This window comes from Vicia villosa, linkage group LG4, assembly GCF_029867415.1.
Source record: "Vicia villosa cultivar HV-30 ecotype Madison, WI linkage group LG4, Vvil1.0, whole genome shotgun sequence".
Classification (NCBI taxonomy): domain Eukaryota; kingdom Viridiplantae; phylum Streptophyta; class Magnoliopsida; order Fabales; family Fabaceae; genus Vicia; species Vicia villosa.
Genome location: NC_081183.1, coordinates 117,151,784 through 117,170,383, shown reverse-complemented (window position 1 = coordinate 117,170,383; position 18,600 = coordinate 117,151,784). Strand labels below are relative to the sequence as shown.

Here is an 18,600-nt window from a genome sequence, read left to right as displayed (position 1 = left end):
ATATATTTATGAATTTAATTTTTGTTTCCCGTTAAAAATCAAAAAAGAATCTAATTTTAATGTTAGATTAGTCTGAAAATATTTATAACAATCTAATTTTATAGATTTGATTAAATGAAATAAAATATTTATAAAAATCTGATCATTAGAACTAATTAATTATATATAATATTTGATACTTTAAATATTTAAATATAGATTAATAAAATTTTATTTATATATAATATTTGATACTTTAAATGTTTAAATATAGATTAATAAAATTTTATATGATAATTGACATAGTTTAACTAGTATGTCTTAAATGAGTTAAATGATGTAAATCTAGGAAAATTTGTTGTTTTGGAAATCACAAAAATACTATTTTGTTATTTTAGTCTAAATTTATAAGTAGGGGGCAAAAATGTATTTTGTAGTTTTTTTCAACTCACTTTTTCACTTTCTATTTTTTCACTTTTCATTTTTTTCACTTTCCACTTTTCACTTTTTAATCGTAAATTTTAATATCGATTTCGGACACCAACATTGACATGCATTTTCTCAAAAGTGTTGGTACTACAGAACTTTTTTGAGTAATTGATGTATAGTTTAGATATATGGACCTGATACATCAACATATGAATTGAACTAAAAAAATTAAATTTGCTTATAATAGTGATTTTAGGGTGTTTTTATCTACAATAAGTCTAAATTATGCTACCTTCGCTCATCATACATGCAACAATTTCGTTCTATAATTCTAAATCTTCGATAGTATGAATAATAAGTTCATGTTTCATGAAACATGGATACAAAGATTCAATTGAAATTTGATTGGATTTGGTTTCAACTTCTTCCTCAACTTAGAAACTATATTATTTATAATGTTATTAAAAATTTTTATGGGCCATAATAACGTTTAAGAACATTCTTCAAAGATTAAAAAAAAATATATAATGTATTGAATTTGTGTATTTTATTTAAAAATTATTATTTTTAAATGAAGTAGTGGCCAAGATATCATGATTTAAAAATAAATAATTGACATATCATATTCATAGGTTAATATTTCTGTACAATTATTTAATTATTTTTATTTTTCTATTAAAAAATATTTTCATACTCCTAAAACTTTCGTTAATATTTATGTACAATTAATTAATTATTTTTATTTTTTCATACTATAATCCAAATCCTCGTGAAACACACTCTCTTAATTTTATATTTAATATGTAAAGTTGATATTGTAAAATGTAGACTGGAATAGCTTTTTTTTCAACCAACGCACGGCTACATGCCCTTTTACTATGGAAAACAATAACCTACAAAAGAGAGCTTATAGGCTACATGATTCTTCACCCTGATTTTTTATTTATCACTGCTAAATCAAACATGCACTTGATGATATTTATTTATTTTGTATGCAAAAATTAATTTAAATATCATCTACTGCTTTTGAGAATTTCGTGTGTCAGTCGATTCAGATTTTATTCTCTTACTCTTGTTAAGTCATGATTCATGAAATAATGGTGTATTAACTTCTACTTGATTTTTTATTATAAGTTATTTTGAACTTCTCAGACACATGTTAAAAAAAATTATTATATAAAAATGAAAAATTATGAAGGTTTTTTTAAATTTATCTTCATGACATGTAGAAGCTAAATTTACATAATTGAAAGAAGATAGAATAATAAATATTTAAATATATAATAGATAAAAATATCATTAATTATTCATTAGAATTGTAAAACAAATTATATTTAAATACAGTTTTTTTCTAAAGCGACTTATAAAAAAACCGAAGGAAATAATATTAAAAAATAGTAAAATTGTACTATCTTTGAATTAAATTAAAATTCTTAAAGATAAATATATAAAATGGATATCTTTAAATTAAAATTCTTAAAGATAAATATATAAAATATATCAATTGTTAGTTGGTTCAATGAAACTTAACAGAGTGATAATTGACGTTGTATTTGATAGGTAAGATTATGGTTTGATTCTTGCAACTGTGATCGAAAGAGGACATCACAACTTTGATGAAAATTTGATAAATATTAATTTCTTTTAATAAATATGAAAACAGATAATAAACAAAAAGATAAAAAGATATTAATAAAAAAGAAATAGAAATGAGTGCACTATAATATAATGGATAAAATTAATAATAAAATCAAAGTTTTTCTGTTGCGCGAATTGAAAAACACAATAAATAATGTTATTATTTAAATTTTATTACTCTTCTGAATACTTGCAGTGAGTTGTTAAAGTAATAATTGATCTTTAATTTAATGATTGCATATCTTTCTTTGGTCATAAAACTTGATAGAAAATTTAGAGGATTTTTCTCCATTATTCTATTGAGTGATGACCCCTAGGTGAAGTCACACAACTTAAAAGAAAAAGAAAATGTCTTAAAGTAGACAATTTCTTTATAGATTCTCATGGCATGAAAAACTGCTAAAAACTCTAAAATAAAATTTAAAAAAATTGGAATTGTGATTAATTTGGAGATGCATCTCCAAAAATACCCTAAAAAATTGTCAGAGGTTTTTTAAGATATGCATATCCAAAAAAAATTCAAAAAATCAAAAAATTCAAAATATTGATTAATTCAAATATTTTAAAATTGATATAATTTATAAGTTATAATAATAATATAATTTTACTATTCATATTTCTATTCTAATTCCAAATACAAATTAATAAATAAAACTCATAGAAAATTTAATTATTTTTTGATAAATTTCATATTAATAATTACTAAAATTGTAACTAATACACAACAATTAAGATTATATAAAAAATAAATATATTATTATTCAACAAAAATTTAAAATAGAAGAGATCAATTTATTTATATTTTAATATAAATTTTGAATTACATAGTTTTTCAAAATAATAAATTAAAATCACAAATATATAAAATTATGATAAATAAAAATAATTTTTAACTTTAAATTTTTTTTGGAAATTTTGTTTATACAATAAATTTTGTTTAATATATTTATTATTATTATTATTAATTTTATATATAAAAACAAGGTATTGATTTGAATATTTATTAGGCTAATATTATTATTATATCTTGATTATAATGATATATATTTAATTAATACAATTAATTATACTATTGATTGTTTTAATTCACCTTGATTTTAATTTTTTTTAATAAGTATTTAGTTCTTTCGGATATGCATATCCAAAAAATCCCAAGACAAAAAATTAAAATATCTTGGATATGCATCTCCGAAAGACACCCTTCCAAAATTAAAACTTTTTTTCCAAAAATAAAATGTCATCGGAAATGCACTTCCAAAATATATGGGTATTTTGGGGTTTTCACCACGGGTTGCTAAGAAATTAGGGAGGTTTATAAAGAAATTGTTTAAAAGTAATGGATTTGGCTGGTATTGGAGGAGTCAATGATGAATCTTGAGACAACATGTAAGAAAATACAAAGAATCAAACAATAATATAATAGAAAACTATAACAAAACTCAGCAACAGAAGCCCTACTTTATTAAGAACACACCCAAATAATTATTCAAAACCCTAGTGGAGCCTTTATTATGATTTATCACCGAAAAAACTCAATAAAAGAAAACCCTAACCCTTTATTATTCTTAATCAAACGTCAAACACAATACTCAGGTTAAAATTGTAACATGCATTTATAAAAAATTTAGGTCAGAAAACCTAACAAAACATTTTAGGTCAAAACAAATTAGGGCAAAACTGAAATATAGTATAGAACGATTCATCAAACATAACGTGCAAACATATGTATGTGAAATATAACAAAAAAAAAGGTTGAATACATTACAAGTTTAAGAGGAAGATACTCTCCAACTTTCTCTGAAACAATAGCATTAAACACAACGCAGCAGCAATCATGAAGAAGTAAAATCAGTAACTATTTGGGTGTGAGTGAATAGTGATCATCAGAGACAAAGATGGGAAGAGGAGGTCGTCGGAGATAGAGGAAGGAGAGACATGGGGAGAAGAGACGAGAGAGGCTGAGTCTGAGAGGGAGTGGGAAAAAGTGAGGAAAAGAAATAAAGATGGAATTTATATTATTTGTTTCGGTTACTTGTTAGATAAATGGTCCATATCTTCCTTCTGGATACGGATAATTTATTTAACCATTCCCGATCTATTCCTTGTTTTGGCCGGTTTAATGGACTAGTACCACCAGTCCGGTTCTCGGATCCAGAGGTCCACAAACAACCCTACTTGTACATATAAGAAACGAACGGAGATTTGAAATTACTAACCAGAAAAGAAAGGAGATTTGAAATCACTAATTATTTTGATATATTTTATAAGGAGTTTTAATTTTTCTAAAATTGTTTTTATATTTTCTTTTTATGAAATGTTCTTTTGTTGTTTAATTTCCACCTTTAATAATGGTGGTAGTTTCCTCATGTTATTATAAAGTTTTTCTTTATGTGTATTTATCATTTTAAATAGTAAGATTTTATTAGATTAGGTTATGTGATTTTTGTGTTCTCACTTTTAAAAAAAGATTTTCATATTAAAAATTTGATGTTTCTAATGTGATTTTGTGATTATTATTGTGATTTGAAGTTGGGTATCATGATTGTGTTTAATTGTTTAGGTGAGAGAAAATATTTCATCTTAAATATTATATACCAGAGATTTGTTATGAAATTAATAAAAAGCAATATAATACAGGAGTAAAGATGAATGAGAGAAATAGAAGAGAAAAATAATATTGTATTGTTCACATTATCAGTGTTGATTTCAAATACAATGAGTCATATTTATAAGACATATGTAATAAATAGAAATTAATATGAAACCTCCTAATTGATGAACATCCATAATCATGTCATATATAACACTCCCTCTTATATATCCGTAAAGAATATGCCTAGATACAAGGGAATTCTTCAGAAAAAATTTATGTCTTCGATACCACCAGCCGAATCCAAGACATATGTAGCTGGAATAACTTCTTCTTCCCCCGTTCGTGCCAAGGAAAACATCCTATCTCTTCAAACTTCTAATAAGATACATATGTTTGGCGTGCATCATTCCCCCTCCTTTCTATCATTAGAAGCAAAGAAAGGCAGGAAAAAATGGACCTCTTTAGAAGAGATAAAACCTCAGATAATAATAACATAATTAGCTGGTTTAGATCAATCCTAACCCGATAATTTAGAATTTAAAAGACGATTAAATCTTGTTGTTAAGACAATTAAGACAATCCTAAGGATCAAGAGAGAAATTAGAATACTTTTTTATTCATTCTTTTTTTTTGTACTGATTCGGTGCGGGAATATCCTTTCTTTTATCTGCGAAAAAACCTACTTTATCTAGTACGCCCTTATTTAGGTAGGAAAAGGTTGAGGATAAGTCGGTAGACACAAAACGACTCAAAGAATTACATAGAAAGAACGACTAGCTACTAGAATAGCTCTTAATGCCGCATCTCTTTCTCGACCGGGACCATTTATCCTGATTTATGCTCGTTGCATGCCTTGACCGACTACTATTTGAATAGCATTTCTCGCTGCGGTTTCAGCGGCAAATGGTGTCCCCTTCGTGTACCCTTGAATCCACATGAACCGGCAAAGGACTAATAAAGGCTTCATAAGAACCGAAGGTTGCACTACGTTCAGGGATTCGTCTTCCTGTTCTTTCTCAGTCGCCCTTACCTCGGACAACTGGGTCAGTCAGTTGAAGGAGCGGGGAGGAGATGAACCAAAATATTATCCATTTATAGATGGAGCCTCGACCACAGCTAGGTCTAGAGGGAAATGATTTTACTAATTTAATTCAATTAAACCATTTGTGCTTACTTCAATAAAGGAAGCAAGGGCATGCTTCCATCCACTCATTCAATAAATGACTATCAAGAACGAAAAAGTCCTTTCAAAAATTTTAAGTCCCTTTTTCATAGCACAAAAAATAAGAATAGGAACGAAAAACACCTTCTAGAAAGGTCTGTTTGATATAAAAAACACTTGTCAGCAACAGTCGGACAAGTAGGGAATGTTGGGGTAAACCAGAAAAGTTTGGGCAGAGACGGGAATCCAATTTTTCTCATTCTTTATGTATACGTAAGAGTGTGAAAAAAAGGCCGAATTCAAGTTGTTTAAGTTTTAAAATAGTCGCGGTGAATTTCTCGACGACCCCAGTTTCCGGTCCTATTCTTACTTACTTTCTCCTCTCCCTAAGGTCACTTCACTCTTTATAGCAAGTAGAGAATCTGATTCACAAGAACCAACTAACTAGATTTACAATAGAAAAGTAAAGTTTAGCATTTAGATCATTAGTTTTTAGCCCGTTCCATTTTGATTTGGCAGTTTGACCGCGGTTTAATTATAGTTGATATAGTTAATGCACAATCAAAATATGGTTTTTGGTGTTGGAATTTGTAGCGTCAACTTATGGGTTTCATCATTTTTCTAATTTCTTCGCTAGCAGAATGTGAAAGATTACCTTTTGATTTACCAAAAGCAGAAGAAGAATTAGTAGTTGGTTATCAAACTTTTTTAGGACATTATTCAAATTCAAGATCTTAGACATTTGACTAAAATAAGGGTATCTTTTATAGATCAAATAAAATTAATCAATAGATAGAAGGATTATTTTCCCAATATATATCGATTTATGTGCCTCTAATGAACCAACATTAAATTTTGAAACATTAATTAATCAATCGTATCCTGTGGCACTAGAAATAATATTCCCCAGGTTCAGAAAGGTAAATGCGTAAAAAAGGGACAAATTTTAGCCGATGGTGCTGCTACAGTTGGCTTCATACAAAGAGATGAAATTTTTGGAGAAAAAATAAAGAATCAAATTAACCAAATTTACCTAATGTAGAGGCAATCAAGAAAGCTGCATAAGCTCCACTATAAATTTCTCTATTTCGAAATGTATCAAAACCCCCAACTAATGAATTTTGGAACATGACAATGGACGCTTTTATTTTTTTCTTTCAATTTTCACGACGACTAAGGGCGGGTGAAGATAAAGAAAGAGATATGAAAAAATTCTTTTTTTATTGTTTACTAATTTTTCTTGTATTATGATTTTTGCACTAAAAATTTGATAATATCTTATAATAATAGTGGAATTGTTGATACAAAGTCAAAAAAGGAATCCATTACCGTTGTCCGCTTAATACTACTACTAGTGAGACTCCTATTTTACCAATAAAGTAGCCAACTTGCAAAGCACCTTCAATCTCCCCCTTTGGCAAATTTTTGGCTAAAACATCCTGTCACACCATACCAAAGAAATACTTGCAGCGGATAGTCAAAATAAACATAAGCTAACACAAACAATCAGCATACATAAGCAGTACGCACATAGTTCTCAGACAGATCCGCATACATAATTAGTATGCACATAGTACTCAGATGAAAACAGACTGGAGTGCATAAGAGTAGCACAAGCACAAGCCACAAGAGTAGCACAAGCACAAACCAGATCAGCACAAAGATAAGCTATTAGAATTGTTAATCACACACAACCACCAGTCTTGTTGTTCTGGGGTGACACACATAATACTTCTCCCCCTGTTTGGCCATAAATGTTGCCAAGGGCAAAGAAAGTGTATCCTCCTCGTTCAACGAGTTTAAATAAGTCCGAAAATAAAACAAACCGAAGTAAAACTAAAACAGACAGTAGGAAATGCAACAAAACAAATCAAACAAAAAAATAAGCACACTAGACTCTAGTTGCAATTATTGCTCAGAGTCAGAACCAGCTGAGGTGTCTGAAGAACTTTCTTTCTCAGAGTCATCAGCAGGACTAGCACTTTCTTCCTCCACTTCTTGATCATCTTTTTCTTCCATCTCTTCTATATCGGCAAACTCCTCATTCTCGTCCATTTCCATAGTTTGTATCATTTGTTCAAGAGACATTTTTCTAGCTTCCAATTCTTTGCAAGTTCTTTTAGGATTACTATGACTTCTGCTTTACCAACTGATGCTCCTGACTTGGAAGTTTCAGTTTATGTCATGACAATGTCTGGAACATGCTTTCCCTTAAATAGTTTGTAATGGAAAGCCAAGGGACTTTCTCTTTTGCACACCACATCATGTTCGTTGAGAATGTTTGGATATTGGTCCAGTATTATACCACTCAAAAGAGATGGAAAGGCAATTGGACCCTTAATACTGAAGCTTCCAGCATGCTTCATGGTTTGGTCAAAAATATATGCTCCATAATCAAACTTTGCCTTTGTTCCTACAACATACAGAAATCTTCCAAGCACAGTCGAGATAGTGGACTTGTGATTTGTTGGAACCCAATTAGCTGCTCCTATTTTGTGAAGCATTGCATACAGTTTTTAGCAGTCCAGCTTCTTGAATCAGCTCTAAGACCTCCTTGTTTTCAAGGGCATTTGGAGCCAATTCCCTTTCAACAGCCAACCTCTTTTGGAGAACATATTTCCATCTGCTAACACTATAGGCATAGTGGAAGGACACATTATCAATGGGGACTTCAGGGATGTTAGCAGCAAGTTTACTGGTTGTAGGCTTCTTCCTTGATGGAATGTCAGGGACATTTGCTTCAACATTAGATTCAGGTTCAACAATTTCCCGCTCTTTTCTTTTCTTTGGAATGACCCTGCTCCAAGATTTTGAGGGACCAACTCCTTTGCTTTTGGTAACAGCTTTGCTCTTGACAGGTTCAGCAGAAGTACTATTCCTTCTGACAATGTCTTTGATGGGATTGTTCACTTGAGTGCTCCTTTTTTGTGATCCTTGAACAACAGATTTTCCTTTTCTTCTTGTCATTAGCTTATTGGCTACACTAGGATTCAAGGAAGTAAGTAATTCGTCTTCAGAGTACTCATCTAAGTCTACCATATTAGTATCAGTTTCAGTATTGGCCTGAGGGTGCACATTATTTTCAATCTCATTGACATCTTCGGTGACATTAATATTCTTAGTTACCCCTTGTTCATCCTTGTTGATTTTAAGGTCACTATCAACGGTGTGAACAACCTCAACCTTACTTGTGTTATTGGGGGGATCAACCATTATGGTTTGAAGTGGAGTGGATATTCCAGGTACTTGATGATTCTCCTTCAGAATACGATTAACAATCCTGGTAATTGCACTATCGACATACTTGGATCCTTCTTTAGTAAGTTTCTCCATGGTAGCGGATGCTGAGGATTTGGTGCCCTTGTTGTGAATACCCTCCTTGGGTTGTTTCACATGAGTCGTTTTAGGCTTTGTGGCCTTTACTTCGTCACTGCTAATCGTCCTTAGAGGGACAACCTTAAGAACCCTATTAGGGTTAGAAGACTCTTCTGGTGTTGCTGAGTCAGAAAAGGGAGATTCATCATTCGATTTTTGAGACATTCTGAACCTTAGAGAACCAGAACTTGTTTCACTCTTGTGAGAGCAACAGATGTAAATCGATCTCAGAAAGTAGCTAGAGAAAATACTAGGAAGGTTTGCCGTTTTTAGAATATTAGGGGATCGAGGGGGCTTTATATGCACACTGAGTGAGGGAAATTTCAAATCATTTATTTTGACAAAGCCCAAATAATATTCCATCACGTTGGTTAATTGCTATAATACATTTTGATAGCAAATACCCAACATACCCTTTTTTGTCACACTGTCTTTAGATGCTGTTGTAACATTCTCTGTGACATTGCTCTCAGACACTCCTGTAGGGTCATTGCTCACCTGTGGCTTTTCCAGTCTTCTTTCCCGATCTGTAATGTTCGTTACAAGGCTTGCTCTTTCTTCTAGCAGGAATCTATTGATACTCGTGTATTCCCTTACTTTTGCACATAGTTTCTCATTCATTACGCATGTCTCAGAGCAGCCAGTAGAAATTTCAATTTTGGTGAGTTCTCCAAGATAGGATTCTTCATCAGGTTCATCAGACTCATCAGATTCATCAAATTCGTGTCATTGAGTTTTTAATTCGTCTTTGATCATGGAGTAGTCAGAGGGGTGGACAAGTGTGTCAGGCTTCCATAGATAGCAATTATCCTTAGATCTAAGTCCCTTCATGACTTCCTCATTTTCCTCATCAGTGATGATGCACTCATTTTTGGTGAACCTAGCATTAAATCCTTCATCACACAACTGACTGATGCTTATAAGATTTGCAGCCAGTCCTTGCACAAGTACGACATTGTTTAGATTGGGAATACCTACTCCTACTGTCTTTCCAACACCTTAGACTTCTCTTATTTCTCCATCACCCAGGGTTACATAGTTGTTTTCTTCTAGTTTGAGATGTACTAGAGAGCTCTTTCTCCTGGTCATATGATTTGAACAACCACTGTCAAGGTACCAATCTTCTTTTGTTGGCCTCCTTAGAGACATGTGTGCTAGTAGGCATTCTTATTCAACAAGTTTCACGCTTCCTTAACCGACTTCAGACTATCTCCTCAAAGGATCAACCTACTGTATTTATAACTCTACCATAAAGTATAACATAACCCCTCCTCTTCATAGGTTCAAACGGCACATCAATCCGACACTCGAAACTCAAGATATGAGTTTTCCAATCATTGCCCGAAAATGCAACACTGACATCATGCAGTGACACTCTATACGATATATCCAAAACTCCTCAATTGGTAAATTCAATTCTTAAAATTACTCCTCAACAACCTTCTAATTATTCCTTCGATCCATTCAACACTGACACTGACACTGACATCCCGTGCAGTACCAATAAACAAGTCTAGTTATAAGAACAAGAGTAATCGTAACTCCACCTCTTTCCAACGTCATCCTGTCACAATTAAATATGTTACAGTTGCTGCAACTATTTTTATAACAAATTTCATCTCGTTAGCTTTCCAACGCTTCAAACGGAACTCAATTCGGATGTCCAGAACTCCAGTTATGAATTTTCGAAGCTCCGCAGATATTCAGCAATTTTCCTGCGTTTTGCTTACGAAAATCTCTCTCCAAAACTCATTCTCTTCAACTCTATCACATTCCAAACAGCCCCTTATCGTATCTCTTCACTTCCAAACATCCTTATAACTTAAGCGACACATTCCCCCGCCGAAGTCCGCTTTCTGCAACATCACGACAACAATCCTCCTTGCAAACTCGTAACTGAACCTCTTCCGAGACGCAAGGCTACTCAACTGACAACTTCGCAGCACACCAGCAGAGCTGACACATCGCAACTCTCCAATCTCCTTCTCTTACAATAACTGTCAATTACCTCTAATCACCTTCCTTCAAGATGTTCCAACTCAATTCCCAGTGAAGTCTTAATCCCAAGTCACCTTCAACTCGGGAAACAACAAGCTCCGACAACGTTCGCACTGTTTCCAACAACAGCCTACTGAATCAATCTTCTTCAACTGAAACATAACCGAGAAGCGAAGCTTCTCCCCCACTTGTTTCAATCCAACACCTGCAACAAACAATCAAGTACCGACAGTGATCCACTCACATGTCGCATACAAAGGAATAAAAATGCCGACAGTATTCAACCGTCGTGCAACTCAACTGACTCAACAATTGGCCGGACGGACCGACCTGCTCTGATACCACTATTGTAACACCCTTCTAAACCCCACGGAATTTTATAAAATAATTTTCAGAGTAAAACATGAAAACAAGGGTGCCACAATTCAATTTAAAACAAATTATCATAAATTCACTGTCATGCTTTCACTAAGGAACAATCTGTCATAATACACAAACATCTCATGTTTACACAGCGGAAAATTCATCAGACGGATAAGCATAACATCATCTATGCAATATCCCACATAATCTAATACAACAACATGATAGAGTATCATCATAAAACTCTAATCTAACGTTCCCCCAGTGTTACAATATCAGAGCATGACACCGACGCTATACTAAACAAACTGACTCATGAGCTAATCCTCACCGAGCCAAAAGCCGCTACTCGCCAATCTGAAATCATCAAAGTAAGGGTGAGTCTCATCACAGTTAACAAATATTATTGCATCTTAAATAACAACACATCATAGTTATATTATTCACCCAATTCATCATATTCAGATTATCAGGAAAATCCATCACTTACACAAACGTCAACAAAACACATCTTTCAAACAGATAAGCATACTCAACATTATTTCAACAAAACACACAACCAACACGTCATCAATATTTATAACACTGGAATACTTCCAATCATGTTATAAACATATGCATATGTATGAACTGACACTATGCATGTGGTACCAAAATTCGTGAATCATATTCACAGGACTTCTCTCCGCGATACTGCCCTTTAATCGCTCACACCCCACATGGGCACACGATTAACCTCATCGCTCACACCCCCATGGGCACACGATGACTGCTTACTAATCTCCGCACAATGGGAATTAGCCACCAACGATCCACTCATTCACGGGATCCATCATCAAATGCATATGAATGAATGAAAAACACATCACATACTTAAAAACATCATCGAATCACGATGAACAACTCATCTCAACACCACATCACCAATAAGTATGCACATGTTTTTCAACATCATTCATTCACAATCAATCATCATCATCATCATCATCATTAAAGAACATACATGTGTCCATATCAATCATCATCATCAATAAGAAGAACACACATGTATCCACATCATTCCAAAACAAATCAATCAACATCATACAATTCTCAACAATTCATCACATCATAATGTTTCTCAAAACAACATCTTATATTGTTACATTTCATCATATATGTCAACAATATATCATCCAATTAAACAAATCGTCACATGATTAATATTTCCACATGGCATGTATTTTAACATATCTCATCACATATATGTACAATACATCAATCACCAAGAAATAAAATCATATTTAAAAATAATTGGATCCACACCTCAATTTATCATTTAAACACGTAGGTTATCTCATAAGATTCATCGTGCTCGAAACGACACTAAAAACGGACCTACGGTTCGAAAGTTACACATCATTTAACTTTCCCAAGAAAACAACTAACGCTACAGTACGCGGCGCGACCAAGACTACGCGGCGCGACCTGAAGCATGCCAACACGTTCGCGGCGCCAACCTATGCACGCGGCGCGATACGAGCAAACATGTACGCCTTCGCGGCGCCAACACAGGTACGCGGCGCGACCTGTGCGTATCACCACTTCCTAACATTCTGCCTCCATGTTCGCGGCGCCAACCCTATGTACGCGGCGCGAACCGGCGATTTTTCAGAAACCCCAACCTGCAGAAAACAGTATTCCACGCATTCCTAAACACCCCCAAGACATACCAGTGCGAACATAGATACATAGATTGCCCAAAACAACACAAATTACATCTCTCAATGCACCAATTACGCATCAATTGAGATTATAACAACACAGACATCATAGATTTACACATAGAGATCAAAACATCATACAACTGACACAATCCCTAAACCTATCATACGATCCAATTGACTCAACAACATCCCTAATCAATATTATTATCTAAAAACACGATAATAGATGATAACCAGAGAGTCCCCCCTTACCTTAGCCAAGAATTCTTGATCTTTGGTCCTCTTCCTCTTTGGTTCCTCTTTGCGTTCCTCATCTCTTCTCTTCCACTTCTCATTTTTCACGTTCTGCCTCTTTTCCTCATTTTCCAATTTTCCTTATTTTATGAGACATAACATTTTAATTAGTAAAGGCTCTACTAACATAGTACCCCCTCTTTACTAACACCACACTTGGCCCAATAGCCTATCTCATATTTCTTTCCAAATAATTCCACAAAATACTGAATAATTCCAAATAATAATTTAATTTCCAATTAAATTAAATTTAGAAAATATGGGGTGTTACAACTCTCCCCCACTAAAAGAGTTTTCGTCCTCGAAAACATACCTCAAGTAACCAGCTCGTATAAGAGTCCTTCACCTGACTCTCCAGTTCCCAATTAACAGTACCATCAGTCAATCCCAATTAACATAACCAACAAGAAACATGTTTCATACATTCCAATCCCAGTTCTTACGTCACATTTGACCATCCAAGGTGTACCACTCATAATATCTCCAAAAGGTTAACAACAATAGAACTTGAGGTACAACCTATACCATACGCTCAACAACTGAGTAATACAATTACACAATCCTTAGTATGATCACACTTGATCCATAATGCAATAATGCATTCCATCTACCAACATACCAACCTCAGATACACTCTTCCATCTGAGCGATAAAACAATACTTACACTTTTCACCAACCGCTTCCTTCAAGAAACTCAATACTCATATTTCCATACTATTGAATTCCAATTATCTGACTCCTCTTAAATCACACCAGTAATTATCCAACACGTTACATTCCGCTTTTTCCGCACTACTCTGACTACTCATCACAATCATCTATACCAAATAGATTTCTGAGTTTTACCTGATTCCGACTCTCTTTACTCATTCGTTTCAAGAATCATTCTTCATCATTCATGGTACTAATCTACCACTTAGAAATCCTTACTCGCATCCAATGAAAACCAATTCCTGATTTACTTCCTCTATTTAAACATCTTAACCATCAGAATAAGTACACACAAGTAATTAGTCACACTCATCAGCATCAATACGCCATTTCTTACAACAACTCAAATTGAGTTTCGCTCTTTCTAAGAATTAAAATCAATTTTCCCTTCATAGAGTATAATTCCTCATTATATCTGGAATCTACAATAACCCCTTGTCAACAACACTAAATTATTACACGTCATAAAGCATCAACTCTTCGTTTTAATTTCGCCGAATACATACTCGTTAACTACGTACAACCGTAATAACATATTCATCATCTCGGCAATTATTCAAAAGAGTTATAATTTTTCGACACGACATCCTTACATCCACTGGATTCTAAATCCAACATATAGATCAACACATATGTTCTATGTAGGCTTCCGACATATTAATTCCTTTACTTCCCGCGAGTAGTACTCATAACACTACTCCTCATCACACTTTCGCTGCGCGACTCTGATTACCCGTCTTAAGTCATCATCCACCATGTTGCACTCTTTCATATTCACTTCTTCATAAGTTTACACAACATAGTGAGTGATTATTCTCACGGCTTAGTATTCATCACATCTTAAACCATTAAGGTAACAAAACAAGCTTATCTCTTCTATATGATTCCATCTACTACCAACAAGAGATTTAGGGTGATCAAGTCCTAAATTTGTCAATATTAGTTGAAAATCATACTTAAGCATAAACCGTCGTTACTACATAATAGTGTCCCTTCCGAGTTTGCACCCAAACTCATTAACATCGTCATAATCCAATAATTCACTACGGTGTCCTTCTTCTAGAATATTCTTCAGAAGCTCAAAACATCAGTTACGCAAATCCAATCACTCAACCTCATTATACTATTCTCGTCGATTCCGAATTCACCGCCTTTACCTTGGTAATTCAAAATCAACCTATCGATCAACTCAACATCAGCCTTCTGACCTTCTCTAATCTCGTCAAGAGTACCACTAGTCATCTTTTAGCATACCCAATCTAACACTATTATGAGTGCCTTCACATACCAACTCAAGTCTCAAAATTGTCCAATCAAATCCAACTCATTCACCATTAGCACCGACATATTTAAAGACTTCCTACTCAAGTAGTAACTCAACATTCATAACTCGTGGTTTTAATCCAAATTCTATTACATCCTTCACGTCCAAATATCATCCCACTCGGAATCTCAACAAAGTCTTCCTCACGTTCAATAGGTGTCAGAAATCCTCTAAAATTTTTCCTTTATACTTATCGTCACTTTGCCATCACAAATACGATTCCAAGAGTTCTAAAGTTTATTCCATCTTTACTACTAATGCACTCTTCACTAAGATTCATCGGCACTCAAACCATCTTTATTACCGAACATCTCATCAACCTATTCATCAACAACATGTTCCACTCGATTTTCTGTTCAAACAATTCGCGGTAGTAGGCATTCTTATTCAACAAGTTTCACGCTTCCTTAACCGACTTCAGACTATCTCCTCAAAGGATCAACCTACTGTATTTATAACTCTACCATAAAGTATAACATAACCCCTCCTCTTCATAGGTTCAAACGGCACATCAATCCGACACTCGAAACTCAAGATATGAGTTTTCCAATCATTGCCCGAAAATGCAACACTGACATCATGCAGTGACACTCTATACGATATATCCAAAACTCCTCAATTGGTAAATTCAATTCTTAAAATTACTCCTCAACAACCTTCTAATTATTCCTTCGATCCATTCAACACTGACACTGACACTGACATCCCGTGCAGTACCAATAAACAAGTCTAGTTATAAGAACAAGAGTAATCGTAACTCCACCTCTTTCCAACGTCATCCTGTCACAATTAAATATGTTACAGTTGCTGCAACTATTTTTATAACAAATTTCATCTCGTTAGCTTTCCAACGCTTCAAACGGAACTCAATTCGGATGTCCAGAACTCCAGTTATGAATTTTCGAAGCTCCGCAGATATTCAGCAATTTTCCTGCGTTTTGCTTACGAAAATCTCTCTCCAAAACTCATTCTCTTCAACTCTATCACATTCCAAACAGCCCCTTATCGTATCTCTTCACTTCCAAACATCCTTATAACTTAAGCGACACATTCCCCCGCCGAAGTCCGCTTTCTGCAACATCACGACAACAATCCTCCTTGCAAACTCGTAACTGAACCTCTTCCGAGACGCAAGGCTACTCAACTGACAACTTCGCAGCACACCAGCAGAGCTGACACATCGCAACTCTCCAATCTCCTTCTCTTACAATAACTGTCAATTACCTCTAATCACCTTCCTTCAAGATGTTCCAACTCAATTCCCAGTGAAGTCTTAATCCCAAGTCACCTTCAACTCGGGAAACAACAAGCTCCGACAACGTTCGCACTGTTTCCAACAACAGCCTACTGAATCAATCTTCTTCAACTGAAACATAACCGAGAAGCGAAGCTTCTCCCCCACTTGTTTCAATCCAACACCTGCAACAAACAATCAAGTACCGACAGTGATCCACTCACATGTCGCATACAAAGGAATAAAAATGCCGACAGTATTCAACCGTCGTGCAACTCAACTGACTCAACAATTGGCCGGACGGACCGACCTGCTCTGATACCACTATTGTAACACCCTTCTAAACCCCACGGAATTTTATAAAATAATTTTCAGAGTAAAACATGAAAACAAGGGTGCCACAATTCAATTTAAAACAAATTATCATAAATTCACTGTCATGCTTTCACTAAGGAACAATCTGTCATAATACACAAACATCTCATGTTTACACAGCGGAAAATTCATCAGACGGATAAGCATAACATCATCTATGCAATATCCCACATAATCTAATACAACAACATGATAGAGTATCATCATAAAACTCTAATCTAACGTTCCCCCAGTGTTACAATATCAGAGCATGACACCGACGCTATACTAAACAAACTGACTCATGAGCTAATCCTCACCGAGCCAAAAGCCGCTACTCGCCAATCTGAAATCATCAAAGTAAGGGTGAGTCTCATCACAGTTAACAAATATTATTGCATCTTAAATAACAACACATCATAGTTATATTATTCACCCAATTCATCATATTCAGATTATCAGGAAAATCCATCACTTACACAAACGTCAACAAAACACATCTTTCAAACAGATAATCATACTCAACATTATTTCAACAAAACACACAACCAACACGTCATCAATATTTATAACACTGGAATACTTCCAATCATGTTATAAACATATGCATATGTATGAACTGACACTATGCATGTGGTACCAAAATTCGTGAATCATATTCACAGGACTTCTCTCCGCGATACTGCCCTTTAATCGCTCACACCCCACATGGGCACACGATTAACCTCATCGCTCACACCCCCATGGGCACACGATGACTGCTTACTAATCTCCGCACAATGGGAATTAGCCACCAACGATCCACTCATTCACGGGATCCATCATCAAATGCATATGAATGAAAAACACATCACATACTTAAAAACATCATCGAATCACGATGAACAACTCATCTCAACACCACATCACCAATAAGTATGCACATGTTTTTCAACATCATTCATTCACAATCAATCATCATCATCATCATCATCATTAAAGAACATACATGTGTCCATATCAATCATCATCATCAATAAGAAGAACACACATGTATCCACATCATTCCAAAACAAATCAATCAACATCATACAATTCTCAACAATTCATCACATCATAATGTTTCTCAAAACAACATCTTATATTGTTACATTTCATCATATATGTCAACAATATATCATCCAATTAAACAAATCGTCACATGATTAATATTTCCACATGGCATGTATTTTAACATATCTCATCACATATATGTACAATACATCAATCACCAAGAAATAAAATCATATTTAAAAATAATTGGATCCACACCTCAATTTATCATTTAAACACGTAGGTTATCTCATAAGATTCATCGTGCTCGAAACGACACTAAAAACGGACCTACGGTTCGAAAGTTACACATCATTTAACTTTCCCAAGAAAACAACTAACGCTACAGTACGCGGCGCGACCAAGAC

At 34.1% G+C, this 18,600-nt stretch overlaps 1 protein-coding gene across 1 annotated transcript; it reads right to left on the bottom strand.

Annotated features, from left to right (window-relative positions):
• Nucleotides 1–8,279: 8,279 nt before the first annotated feature.
• Nucleotides 8,280–9,797, bottom strand: LOC131597729 (uncharacterized). Its single transcript, XM_058870404.1, has 2 exons — nucleotides 9,564–9,797; nucleotides 8,280–9,374 (listed from the first exon to the last, which is right to left on the bottom strand). Exons 1-2 carry the CDS (start codon nucleotides 9,795–9,797, stop codon nucleotides 8,280–8,282), a joined length of 1,329 nt encoding a protein of 442 aa, XP_058726387.1.
• Between the last annotated feature and the right edge of the window lie 8,803 nt (nucleotides 9,798–18,600).

Coding starts and splice junctions, on each gene's coding strand:
- LOC131597729 (XM_058870404.1), bottom strand. CDS start 9,797: ATGAATGAGAAACTATGTGCAAAAGTAAGGGAATACACGAGTATCAAT. Junction 9,375..9,563: donor TGGGTATTTGCTATCAAAAT/GTATTATAGCAA, acceptor TGCTCTCACAAG/AGTGAAACAAGTTCTGGTTC.